At 41.2% G+C, this 13,705-nt stretch overlaps 1 protein-coding gene across 1 annotated transcript in view; it reads left to right on the top strand.

Annotated features, from left to right (window-relative positions):
- Nucleotides 1-2,722: 2,722 nt before the first annotated feature.
- PDCD1LG2 (programmed cell death 1 ligand 2) overlaps nucleotides 2,723-13,705 on the top strand; it is a 92,043-nt gene continuing 81,060 nt past the window's right edge. Inside the window, 2 exon segments of the mRNA XM_060100487.1 lie at nucleotides 2,723-2,789; nucleotides 11,569-11,874. Coding sequence (XP_059956470.1) covers nucleotides 2,735-2,789; nucleotides 11,569-11,874 — 361 coding nt within the window. The 5' untranslated portion in view covers nucleotides 2,723-2,734.

Raw genomic sequence — 13,705 nt, 5'->3', positions numbered from 1 at the left:
GACTTAATATTATAAAGATGGCTATATTTCCCAATGGATCTACAGATTCAGTACAATCCCTATCAAAATTCCAGCTGCTTTTTTTGGGTGGAAATAGACAAGTTGATCCTAAAATTCACATGGAAATGCAAGAGAGCAAGAATAGCCACACACACACACACACACACACACACACACAGTCTTAAAAAAAAGAAAAACAAGTTAGAAGATTCACATTTCCCGATTTCAAAACTTATCACAAAATCAACAGTCTGTGATACTGACATAGGATAGACATATAGTTCAATGGAATAGAATTGAGATTCCAGAGCTAAGCCCATACATTTTTTTTTTTTTTCTTTTTGCGGTTTGCGGGCCTCTCACTGTTGTGGCCTCTCCCGTTGCGGAGCACAGGCTCCGGACGCGCAGGCCCAGCGGCCATGGCTCACGGGCCCAGCCGCTCCGCGGCATATGGGATCCTCCCAGACCGGGGCACGAACCCGTATCCCCTGCATCGGCAGGCGGACTCTTAACCACTGCGCCACCAGGGAGGCCCTAAGCCCATACATTTAATGTCAATTGATTTTTGGTGAGGGTGCTATGACAATTCAATGGAGAAAGAATAGTCCTTTAAACAAACTATGCAGAGTCAACTGGATGTCCATGTGTAAATCAATGAATCTGGAGCCTTACCTCACACCATACACAAAAATTAACTCAAACTGGATCAAAGACCTAAATATAAGAACTAAAGCTATAAAATTCTCCAAAGAAAACATAGACGTAAATCTTTGTGACCTTGGATTAGGCAATGTTTTCTTAGAGATGACACCTAAAGCACAAGCAATTAAAAGAGAAAACAGATAAACTGGCCTTCATCAAAATTAAATTAATTTGCACTTTACAATTAAAACATTTGTGCTTCAAAGAACCTTACCAAGAAACTGAAAAGACAATCACAGAATAGGAGAAAGTAATTGCAAATCATATATTTGATAAACAGTTTGGCAGTTTCTCAAAAAGTTAGATATAGAGTTACCATTTAACTGATCAATCCCACTCCTACATATATAATCAAGTGATTTGGAAACATGTCTACACAAAAACTTGTACATGAATGTCATAATAGCATTACTCATAATAGCCAACAAGTGGAAACAACTCAACTGTCCATCAACTGATGAATGGATAAGAAAGATGTGATATGTTAATACAATGGAATATTATTCAGTCATAGAAAGGAATGAAGTATTGGTAATGTGTTACAATGCAGATGAGTCTTGAGAATAATTTGCTCAGTGAAAGAAGCTATACACAAAAGACCACATATTGTATGATTCCATTTATATAAAATATCCAGAATAAGCAAATTGATAGAGACAGAAAGGAGATGAGTGAATGCCAGGAACTGGAGGGAGAGGGAAGAAGAATTGGGGGGTTTCTGCTAATGGGTATTGTGTTCCTTTTTGCAGTGATGAAAATGATCCAAAATTGGACAGTGGTATGGGTTGCACAGTTCTGTAGAATATACTAAAAACCACTGAATCGTACCACTGAATCATCTGTGTCTTAAATATATATGTATACACACACACATAATCCTCTATTGTATATCAATTATACTCCAATAAAGATATTAAAAATTTTACTAACTTTAAGGGATCAATTTTAAAATTTTAATACATTTTAAAAATGTGTAAATATAAAAAACCTTCCAAAGACCCCTTCTCGCCTCCACTAGCCCCACCACTCTGGTCCAAACTATTATCATCTCTGTGAAAACATTTCTTACTGATCTTTCTGCTTCCAATCTTGCCCATCCCACTCTCCTTCACAACAATAGTCTATTGTCTACACCGAAACTGAATCCTCTCTTAAAAATGTAAATGAGATCATGTCATTCTCCTGATCCAAATAACTCCACTGGCTTTCCATTGTACCCAGAGCAGCTCTGCTTTTACCTGATTTAGATGTATGGCTCCAGTTGATTCCCCTTGAAGAAATGGTTCCATGGCTAATAAAATTTTGAAACCCTCTTTGAGGACAAAAAATGCTGACAGTGGTATACCCTGTCCCTTTTGCCTTCAACTGTGAGAAGTCCTTGGGTGGGAAAGTTTGTGAGCAAAAGTGGAAGCACGAGAGGTGAAGCAGGACTAAGGTTTGGCACCCACTCAGCTGGGTTTGCAGTTCTCTGCAATCCCTGTCTGTACCTCTTAGTAACAGGTAGTTCAGGTGATGGGCACACTGGATCACAGCACTCTAAAGAGCTTGACAACTTTACCTGCTCAGTCAACTAGCAAGTCTTTACTGAGAATCCAACTCTGTTCTATTGAGCACTGAGTGTCCAACTCACAGAGTTCCAGTCCAGCTGCAAAAGATGATGTGCATTATTCATCTGATGAACAAGACTGGTTTTCCAGGGCCTACACTGAAACTACGGAAGAGGCAAAGAGGTACAGATAACCAGCTGTGTGGGTAACTCATGAGCACTGGTTCATATGAGCTTCTAATTTGGATCGATAAAAGGGTGCCTCGCTTCTTCTTACCCCATCTCTCCTCTCCTTTAGGCAATCACCCTTTAACTTCTCTTCCCAGCTCTACTCCACCATGGTCCACTGCCTCCCCAAAAGATTTGTTTACCAGTCATTTCCCTGTTCTGTTTTCAGAAGTGAGCAAGTGACCAAATCATGAGACCCAGAAAAACTGCAGAAGGCCCTGAGACTTTCAATTGTCTGTTTCAGATCCGGTACAGAACATGTTCCTCCTCCTGCTAATTTTGAGCCTGGGAATGCCGCTTCATCAGACAGCAGGTAAGAAAAGTCAAAGGGAGGGGCCTGAGAAGGAGGAACAGGTGATGACCCCTAGCTGAAGCCAAGGATGAGAATGTAGTCCTTGAGCTGAAGGCTTTCTTTGAGAGGAAGTGTGATTACCAGCTATTATAAGCACAGCCAAAAGAATGGTGCCCAGGGTGGCATGTGCATACCCATGTCCCTGTCTTACAGAAACAGGGACTAAGAATATTGGTCCATCTATCCCCACTTTCCAATAAAGGTAGTAACAAGAAGACAGGACCATTCAGGCCATGCACCTCTGAACTGACACAAGAGGGCATGGGTTGAGTGTCCTGAAAAGTGAGATGCCAAGAAGCTGTCCTTTTTTCTTCTGTCAGGGACAGTGAGGAGACAAAGGTCAGGGGGACACCTCCTCTTTTAAAAAGCAACAGTAGCAGCTATGGGTCATTCACACATTAATGTGGATTACTTGAATTGGAAACTCAGAGTCTTCCTTGCATCTAAATGAATAATGAACCTTAAAGCTATGCCTTTGGATTTTGGAGAAAGATATTCTACTGGAGGGTGTGGGTAGCAAGGAGGAAAGCAGTTTCAGAGTTTTGCTTTCCTGGGGAAGGTAGTTTAGACTATTCACATATGCAGTCAGGACCATGAGTGCATTAAAGTGGGTGAACACCAGTAGGTAAGAGAGGAGGACAGAGGTGGACAAAGGGGGCTAGCTCCTCTATGAGAACAGCCCCGATCCCATGGGAAGTCATCCAACATTCTGCCTTTCATTGAGAAAGAATGCCTTCTTTGGCATTGATAACTTTTGAAGAGCTTTTCCCTCCCTTCCAGGTGATCCCAGTCATGTTTCTTCCCCCCCCCTTGGGCTGCTCAGCCTGGTCTGGCACTAGAGACACTGACTTGGGGCCATCCTTGGAGAACACCCCAATATTCTGCTTACTCCAGCCCTGCCCTTGCAGTGGCAGCTAAAGGAACACTTGATATTTCCTTTCTAAGAGACCCTGCCCTGCTGGGATTTTTAGAGACAGGCAAAATTAACTCTTTCCTTACTTGAATGCTCTGTGGATGCTCTACCATGTTATCTATAAAATAATTTAAAGATTGGAGTGAAAAGCTATTGGAAAATATTTTCATTTCACTTTTTAAATATTTATTTTTAAATTGACATAAAGTAAAATTTTACTCTTTTTTATAAAAGCATCTATGAGTTTTGACAAATGCATAGTCATATAGCCACCACCACAATCAAGATCCTGAGCAGTTCTATCACCAAACAAAAACCCTCCTCTAACTTTTAAGCCCAGGTACTCACCGATCTATTCTCTATCCTGTCGTTGTAACTTTTCCAGAATGTCATATAAATGGGATCATTTATTAGATATTCTTTTTGTCTGGCTTCTTCCGCTTAGCATAATGCATTTGAAATTTATCCATATTGTTATATGAATCAATAGTTCATTCCTTTTTGTTGTTCAGTAGTATTACTCTGTAGGTACACACCACATTTTGTTTATTCATTTCCCACTTGAGGGACTTTTGGGTTGTTTCCTATTTTTGGCAATTATAAATAAAGTTGCTATAAACATTTGTATATAGGTTTTTGTGGAAGCATAGGTTTTCATTTCACTTAGGTGAATACTATGAGTGGGATTACTGAGTCATATGGTAAGTACATATTTAACTTTATAAGAAACCATCAAACCTGTTCTTAGGATCTGTACTTTTAGAATTTGTAGAATTCTTAGAATCTGTACTGTTTTTGCATTCCCTCCAGCAAAATATGAGAGTTCCAATTGTTCCACATCCCTGACAGCCCTTGGTATTGACATTGTCATTTTTCTTTTTTAAGTCGTTCTAGTAGGTGTGTAGAAGTTTCTCACTGTGGTTTAATTTGCGTTTCCCCAGTACCTAGTGAGGATAAACATATTTTCATGTGCCTATTGCCCATTCATATATCTTCTTAGGTGAAGGGCATATCAAATCATTTGACTGTTTTTAATTGGGTTATTTTCTTATTGTTCAGTTTTGAGAGTTCTTTATATATTCTGGATACAAATTCTTTATCAGATATGTGATATACAAATATTTTCTCCCAGTCTGTAGCTCATCTTCTCATTCTCTCTTTTTTTTTTTTTTTTTTTTTTTTGGCTGTTTCGGGTCTTAGTTGTGGCAGCAGGATCTTCGTTGAGGCGTGTGGGATCTTTTGTTGCGGGGAGTGGGCTTCTCTCTAGCTGTGGTGCGCGGGCTCTAGGGCGCGTGGGCTCTGTAGTTTGCGGCATGCAGGCTCTTTCATTGAGGCATGCGAGCTCCGTAGTTGTGGTGCGTGGGCTCAGTTGCCCCAAGGCATGTGGGATCTTAGTTTCCCAACCAGGGATCGAACTCTCGTCCCCTGCATTGGAAGATGGGTTCTCTACCACTGGATCACCAGGGAAGTCCCTCTCATTCTCTTAACAGTGTCTTTTGCAGAGGAAAGATTTTAATTTTGGAGATACCCAATTTATCAAATTTTTTCTTTGATGGATTGTCATATTTAAGAACTCTTTGCCTAACCCAAAACCTGAAAGATTTTCTTCTATGTTTTCTTCTAAATATTTTATAGTTGTACATTTTACATTTAGGTTGACCATCCATCTTGAGTTGATTGTTGTATAGTGTGAAGTATCGGTTGGGGCTTTTTTTTTTTTTTTTTTTTTTGCATGTGGACATCCGGTTGCTCCAGCCCCATTTGTTCATTTACTGAAAAGACTATCTTTTCTCCGTTGATTGCCTTTGCACCTTTGTAAAAAATCAATTGGCCATATTTGTATGGGTCTTTTTCTGGACCTTCTGTTCTGTTCTATTGATCTATGTGTATATCCTTTCACTTATATCACTCACTCTTTTATTACTGTAGTGTTGTAGTTCAAATTTTTTTCTTATACTTTCATTTCAAAACCTAAGGACATCTTGTTACCCAGATGCATTTAAGGCAAAATATTTATTTTTGTACTTTGTCATGTCTTGAAGGAAAAAGGAACCCCAGTCTTATGTCTTTCATTGATGTTTCCTTCTTTCTTCATCCACCAGAGAAGAATAAAACCCAGGAAGCACATGACCAGGGTGATGCTTGAGGTCACTCTAGAGCAGGGACCACACCCTGGGTCACTCCACTTAGCCTATAGCTGACCTCCAAAACTATATCTGCTGACCCCTGAGGTATAGAAAGCAGAAGAATCAGGTTGGGGAAGGGATTTCTAATAGACAAGATGTCTCATGCAGCATTCCTGCTAAGAGGCGTGCATGCATCAAGTGACCAGAGCAGCATCTATTCTAAACCAGGAACTACAGCTTTCTGAAGGCTGGCTGTGTAAAGCAGTCCCCCCTCCCCTCCCTGCCTACACCCATCCTCGCCTTTCAAAATACCTTAAGAAGTCTGTAAACACTTAAGCTTCTGTTGTTAATGGGGAAAAAAGGTATAAAATTAGCTTAAAGAGGAAGCTTTCTTGGGAGGTAATGCAAATAAATTGTTTTGTGTTTCCTGGAGATGTGACAGGTCTGACTCCATTGGTGCCCTGACTGCAAATAAAAGGCGAACTTCCCCCAAGAACTTTCAGAAAGGCTCCAGCATTACTCAAGCCAGCTACTTTAATCTGTCTAAAGAACGTGCATGTATTAATTTTTCATGCTCTGACCAAGTCCTTTGCCCTTTAATTTAGTCAAGATGACCAAATGAACGTTTTGTTGGCTTAATTTGCAGTTGTGGAAACTTTCCAGCTTTCTCCTTTGTCTGATGACATCAGGAGTTCAATGCTAGGTTGACGTTTAATAACCAGGTGACATATGAAATAGAAAACAAATGTCTTTTCCTTATTATAAAGCTGAAAAGTATATCTACTTCATTCATGTATGTAGTATACACATGCCAGTAGATATATAGTCCTATCTGTTAGAAGTACAAGCTTTCAACACACAGAGATATGAATTTGAATTCCAACTCCATGAGCTCCCACTTTTTTTACTTTGGGCAAGTTGTATCATTTCTTTACGCCTCAGTTTCCCCATTTGTAAAATGGGGGTAGTGACTCCTACCTTGCAGAGTTTTGGGAACATGAAATGGTGATGTACAGTTTAGCCCAGTGTCTGGTTCATTGAGTTTAATAAATGTTATCTTTTACTCTACTTCCCAGTCACAGTCCAAATGCAAACCAGTGTTATAACTCTGTTTCTCAAATGTCAGTGTGCATGTGAATCACCCCAACCTTGTTAAAATGCAGATTCTGCTTCTCTAGGTCCAGCGCATGGGCTGAGATTCTGCATTCCTAACTAGCTCCCAGGGAAAACTGAGGACAACACTTTGGATGGCAGGATGGTAAAAAATGTTTGCAAGTACAGGTGTTTTATTTGTCCAACCAATGGTTTCTCAATGCTCCCTGCACATTAGAAGCTCCTAGGGAAATTTTTTTTTAATTGATGCTAGCCTCACAAAATAATTAGAATTTAATTTTAGAGGATCCAAAGTGGGGTTTGAGCATTAGTGTATTTTAAAAGCTTCCCAGGTGATTCTTATGATGCAAGGTTGAGGCCCTCTCATTAGTGATTCTAATGTGCAGCCAAGCTTGAGAAAAACCTCTTCACAGAATTGCTTGCAAGAGTGTTTTGATTTCCTCTGTAATTTACAATAAGTAAGAATATTTTAGTATTACATTTCCTAATCTTGTCATTTTGTATTGAGTAATCAAGCTCAAAGCTTTGCATGTCTTAGAAGCTTTAGTTGGGGCAAAATAGACCAACTAACAATTAATCTTCTAGTTATTCTGAGCGACTCAGATATGTGATTCATCTTTGCCAGTTGCTCTTTCCTCTTGTGAACATTAGATGGAAAATGTCACCTGCCTGAGAGGTAGCATACTTTATGCTTCCAACCTCTGTATATACACACACACTCTGCACAAGGCAGAGGGGAAAAGCAAGCAGAAAATGGATTTTTTTCAAAGGCCCAGACAGTGAAGAGGGGAGTTCTGCTGTATGCTATGGGGAGTTCCAGAGGAAGTTAGAGGCGTTCCTCCTCTCATGAGAAGAAAGTATAAGTGTGGTAAATAAATCTACTAAATAAATTCAGTAGAGACTACACCCAAAGTCCTCTGATTCTTGTTAAATCTCAGGCTCAGCAATTAACCTTCCCTGCAAGCCCCATTTCTCTTCCCTGTTTCTTGTTATATCATGTGTAATAAAATAAGAGAAGGAAGTACTATGAGGAGAGTAAAAGTAGTGTAAATTCCTGAACCTGGTGCATAGAATATGGTTAATACATATTTGAGAATGAATAAATAAATATTATTCTCCAGGGCAGAGTGGATTTGGTATCAGGCAGTTCTGTTTTAATTATAAGGGGACTTAATAACTCAAGTATTTGGAGATGATTCTAATCATAAAGGAATCTACTTTAAAGAGTATCCTATTACGGAGACTCCGGTGAGAGTTATTACAAGTGTTCAGGGAATTCCACAAAATGGAATCATGCGGGAAATTCGGAAGCACGGCATCTTTTCTCACATGTATCGTCCCAGAGTCTTCTCAACCTGGCCAAGCAAATGCTGAATTGGCATTGTTTTACACAGAAGCACTCACACTGTAGCCTGCCCCCACCCCCATCCTGCGCAAAAGAATATCAGGCAGGGCTTCCCTGGTGGCGCAGTGGTTGAGAATCTGCCTGCCGGTGCGGGGGACACGGGCTCGAGCCCTGGTCTGGGAAGATCCCACATGCCGCAGAGCAACTAGGTCCGTGAGCCACAATTACTGAGTCTGCACGTCTGGAGCCTGTGCTCCGCAACAAGAGAGGCTTCAATAGTGAGAGGCCTGCGCACCGCGATGAGGGGTGGCCCCCACTTGCCGCAACTAGAGAAAGCCCTTGCACAGAAATGAAGACCCAACACAGCCATAAATAAATAACTAAATAAAATTTAAAAAGAGCAAGAATTAAAAAAAAAAAAAAAAAGAATACCAGGCAGCTGTGAACTCCATTTTGTATCATAGATCTCTGTCAGAAAGGCACGCTAATGTTCTAGTTGTGGTTAAAACAGGGGTTGGAGGCAAGATATAAGCTCATCATTCATTTTTGATAAAAACTCAAGTGTGTGCACTACACTCTCACGTGTGCTGGGTGGTGATTAAGAATGCCAGTTTGTGCAATTTGGGGCAAGTTGCTGTTTGATGAGAGGAAAGCAAAAGTGAATATGGGGAGGCTCATCCGTTTGTTTCTCCCTCTCCCCCTTTTTGTCATTTTATGTTAAACCCTTAACTGGAATTTAGTATGTATTAGGCACTGGAGACGCCAAAGCAAATTCAACCTGGTCACTGCCTTCAAAGATTTGCAGGATGGTAGGAGGAAAAACTCCAGTCAGAAGAGAATTGTGATGTGAATCATTGAAGCAACAGAAAACCCCAAAACTATTTATACTGTGAAATCTGTTATCCAGGGTGGTCCGAATACCACTTTCTCAAGAATTGAAACATTGTACAAAAGAAAGTTTGCTGACTACCTACCACCTGCCAAAATAAGGCACTTCACATGTACCATTTTGTCTAGTTTTCCCCACAATGCTGACAGGTAGATGTTATCTTCAACATTTAAAGATAAAGAGGCTGAGACTCATAGAGTTTAAATGGCATGATCAAGATCAAAAGGCTCATAATCCTGATACAGTCAAAATTTGAACCCAGGTTCATCTGTCACTAAATCCCAAGCTCTTTCCATACCATGTTTTATGTGGAAACAACCACTCAAATAGCATATTCTTAGAAGCCATCCCCAAATATAAGTGGATGTTTTGACTGATTAAATGAGTGGATTAATGGAGTAAGCTCTACTGAACATAATTTGATCTAATCTTCTGTCACAATTCAGAAGCTACTTCGAGATCTTACACTCAGTCTTAATGCCTATCCACTCATTAATAATGGAAGCAGCATAATTTTGTACAATTTATCACTATTTATTCATGCATACACTACTTTCATTAGTTTTTCCATGTTTGACTACTCTTTGTGCTATTGTTTTTATAGAATTATCTAAATCAACTGAGCTTTTATTTTTTGAACAAAACAATCTACCCTTGTGGTAAATGGAAAACCAGTATCACTGGTACAGGTAAATAGAGATATGAGCAAAAATAAATGCAATGAAAGTAAAGTGGTGCTGTTAAATTCTACCCAGATAATAATATCTGCCTGAGAGCTTCTTGTTTTATTAAAAGGAAAAATAAGGCTTCCCTGGTGGCGCAGTGGTTAAGAATCCACCTGACAAGGCAGGGGACACGGGTTTGAGCCCTGGTCTGGGAAGATCCCACATGCTGCGGAGCAACTAAGCCCGTGTGCCACAACTACTGAGCCTGCGCTCTAGAGCCCGCAAGCCACAACTACTGAAGCCCACGCACCTAGAGCCCATGCTCTGCAACAAGAGAAGCCACCGCAGTGAGCAGCCCATGCACCACATCGAAGAGTAGCACCCGCTCGCCACAATTAGAGAAAGCCTGCGCACAGCAACGAAGACCTGAAGCAGCCAAAAATAAAAAATAAAGAAAGAAAAGAAAAAGAAAAAGAACCATTGTTAGAGACGTGAGAGTCTAGTTGCAAATTATGTGTAATTTGAAGGATTGAAATAGAATTGAAGAGGGAATAAATTCCTCTCTGAATAATCCAACTCCCTTTGGGCCTTGATTCTGCCGTATCTAAAATCATTTTGCATACTTCTAGAAGTATGTGCCTCACATTTTGGGAAATACTGTTTCAAAGGCTACAGATTTTGAAGTCAACCATCTGACTAGCTCTGAATTTTAACTTTACTAACTGTACATCCTGGAGCAAACCTCTTTGACCCAGTTTCCTCAACTATAAAACAGTAATGATAATACATGTTTCATGCTTGTATTTTCAGTATTAAATGACATAGGTTTTTTAAAATTTATTTATTTATTTATTTATTTTGCTGCTCTGGGTCTTAGTTGCAGCACTTGGGATCTTCGTTGCTGCATGCGGGATCTTTTTAGTTGCAGCATGCGGGCTCATAGTTGAGGCATGCAGGGTCGAACCCAGGCCCCCTGCCTTGGGAGCGTGGAGTCTTAATCACTGGACCACCAGGGAAGTCCCAATGATATAGTTATAAAGAGCCTAGAACAGTGGCTGGCACATAGTAGGTATATACTAAGTATTAGTTCCATTCTTTCTTTCCTCTTATTGATAGAAAAGACGCTTCTACAGTAGACTTGTATGATGTGCTGGTTAAGAGCGCTTGAACTTAACAATACCTGGGTCTGATCCTGGCTGTGCAATCTTAGGCAAGTTGCTTAACCTTTTTGTGTCTCAGCTTCATTTTCTAAAGAGAAGATAGCTCTACATCACTGGCTTCCTGGGGAGACTAAAAGAGATCATGTGTTAGCAGAGGCCTAACACCTAGTAAGAACTCAATGGGTGATAGTTATTATTACTATCACTGGTGAGAGGAGGTAGAATTTGGCAGGGCATGATGTAATTTGACCCATATGAAGAAAATGAGCCTGGATAATAGGGGGTAGGAAGGCCATCAGCTGCACAGGTGAGGAGTGTTGAGAGGCGAGAACTACCTCAGAGCAGATCAAGAATTCTACTCTTTCCCAGAATGGATGGGGCAAAGGAGAGAAAGGAACCTTCACAAATGCCCAGATAATGACAGGTATCTCTTGGGAAACAGGGGTGGGATGGGTCTCCTCAGGTCCCACTCTGTACAGAACTGAAATGTGAAGGCAGACAATCTGAGAATGTCTTATTTTCTGTTCAGCTTTATTCACAGTGACAGTCCCGAAGGAAATGTACATGGTAGACTACGGTGGCAATGTGACCTTGGAGTGTGATTTTGACACTGGAGGTCATGTGGAACTCGGAGATTTAAAAGCCAGTTTGCAAAAGGTGGAAAATGATACAACCTTGCTCAGTGAAAGAGCCACTTTGCTGGAGGAGCAGCTGCCCCTGGGGAAGGCTTTGTTCCACATCCCCCAAGTCCAAGTGAGGGATGCAGGGCAGTACCGCTGCCTGATCATCTATGGGATCGCCTGGGACTACAAGTACCTGACTCTGAAAGTCAAAGGTGAGTAGTTTCAGGGACTGGAATACATGGCGGCATCTCTCCAACACAGGACCTGCATTAGCTGCAAGTAACAAGCTCAAGCCAAAACTGGGAGGATAGCTATAAAGAGACAGAGATACCTCAGAGAAAACAAAAGCAGCTGCTCAGAAATATTTTTTGATATCTGAGTATAAAGCAGTGGAGGTGAGGGTAAATAGGGGTAGAAGGAATAAAACTGTCTACAGAAAGCCAGGAAAATGAGGGGGAAAGGTGGGAGGGTACCAAAGATAAGTTTTGCCTAATTCACAGGAACAATACTGACTTGATATTAAACTACTCTTTCAGAGTCCAGAGCTTCTTTTTTTTTGTGTGTGTGGTACGCGGGCCTCTCACTGTTGTGGCCTCTCCCGTTGCGGAGCACGGGCTCCGGACGCGCAGGCTCAGCGGCCATGACTAACGGGCCCAGCCGCTCCGCGGCATGTGGGATCTTCCCAGACCGGAGCACGAACCCGTGTCCCCTGCATCGGCAGGCGGACTCTCAACCACTGCGCCACCAGGGAAGCCCCAAGTCCAGAGTTTTTTAAACCATGATTTGCCACTCATTAACAGATTAAAATATCAGTTTAATGAGTAGCAACCAGGTGGGTGTTTTTTACCAATAAAATGAATGAACCAAATGAATAGAATAGAATATATCAGGGCATCACATAGTAGGGCTTAGTGTTGTTTTGTGAAACACAAATTATTTCAGAGGGGTGTGTGTGTATGTGTGCACGTGCGTGCGTGTGCATTTTGGCTCGTGGTGTGATAAATTTTTTTCTCACTCTGGGTCATAGTCTAAAAAGTTTGGAAAATGCTACTCTAGACCCAGCCTAATCTATTGCACATGAAACAGCTGAAGTCCGGAGAATTGAAATGGGTAGCCTGAGGGAGCCAGTGAATCAATAGCTGTCCCCATTCCTCTGGGTTGAGGGCTCTCTCCACCACAACACAAGCCAAGAACCTAAATCTGAAGAGAATCTTCAAGTTCTTGTTTGTTCTGGGAAAGGTCATTTGAGGAAAGACATATAACAACTGTAGAAGAATAGATTTGGCTCCGTTCATTGGCTTATGTTTTTCAGCCTTCGCTGACTGGTCTGAGTTAACCTATGCCAGTTTTTCTCTGTCCCCTCCCTATTCCACACATTACACTCAGAGGATATGTTCTGTCTTCTGGAGGGTCTGTGGATTTTGGTCCCTAAAGACCACTGACCTTGACAGCAGTGGGGTGACTTTATGATCTGGTATAAAGAAGGACAAACTAGAATAATTAGACATGAGGTTGAATGTTGTTTTCACCTGACCTTGGGCAGGTTATTTCACCTCTCTTAATCTCGCATTTTTCTTATTTGTAAAAGAATAGCAATAGTAGCATCTACCACATAGGATTATTGTAAAAATTAAAAGAGACAATGAACATAAAGAACTGAGCATGGTGCTTGGCATATGGTGAGTGCCCAGAGGTTTGGATCAAAGACCCTCAATTACTGCAGGGATGGTGCCCTCTCACATCTCAACTAATAGTGAGTCATCAGGAAAGCCCTTAGCTGGATGTAACTGCCTTCTATCTTTATTGCATTTCCTAAAAACAGGCATCAACTGGGAAGAACTCCAGAGCATTGAAGTTAGTCTGAGTTCAGTCAACTGGAGGAGAGAGGGCTCTACATCCTCACAATCCCCTAGTGTACTTGGGTATCTGCACCCCTAAATCACTGCCCCATGTTTGTTGATGTCTATTTGAGTGTTACAATGCACCTGGGGTTTGGGGGCAATTTGGTACCAGTCCCACTCTTTCTCGCTCGGGCTGAGGGAT

The sequence above is a fragment of the Mesoplodon densirostris genome, chromosome 6 (assembly GCF_025265405.1).
Source record: "Mesoplodon densirostris isolate mMesDen1 chromosome 6, mMesDen1 primary haplotype, whole genome shotgun sequence".
In the NCBI taxonomy this organism is placed as follows: Eukaryota; Metazoa; Chordata; class Mammalia; order Artiodactyla; family Ziphiidae; genus Mesoplodon; species Mesoplodon densirostris.
Note: the sequence above shows the minus strand (reverse complement) of the source record. Positions and strands in the feature narration are given on the sequence as shown.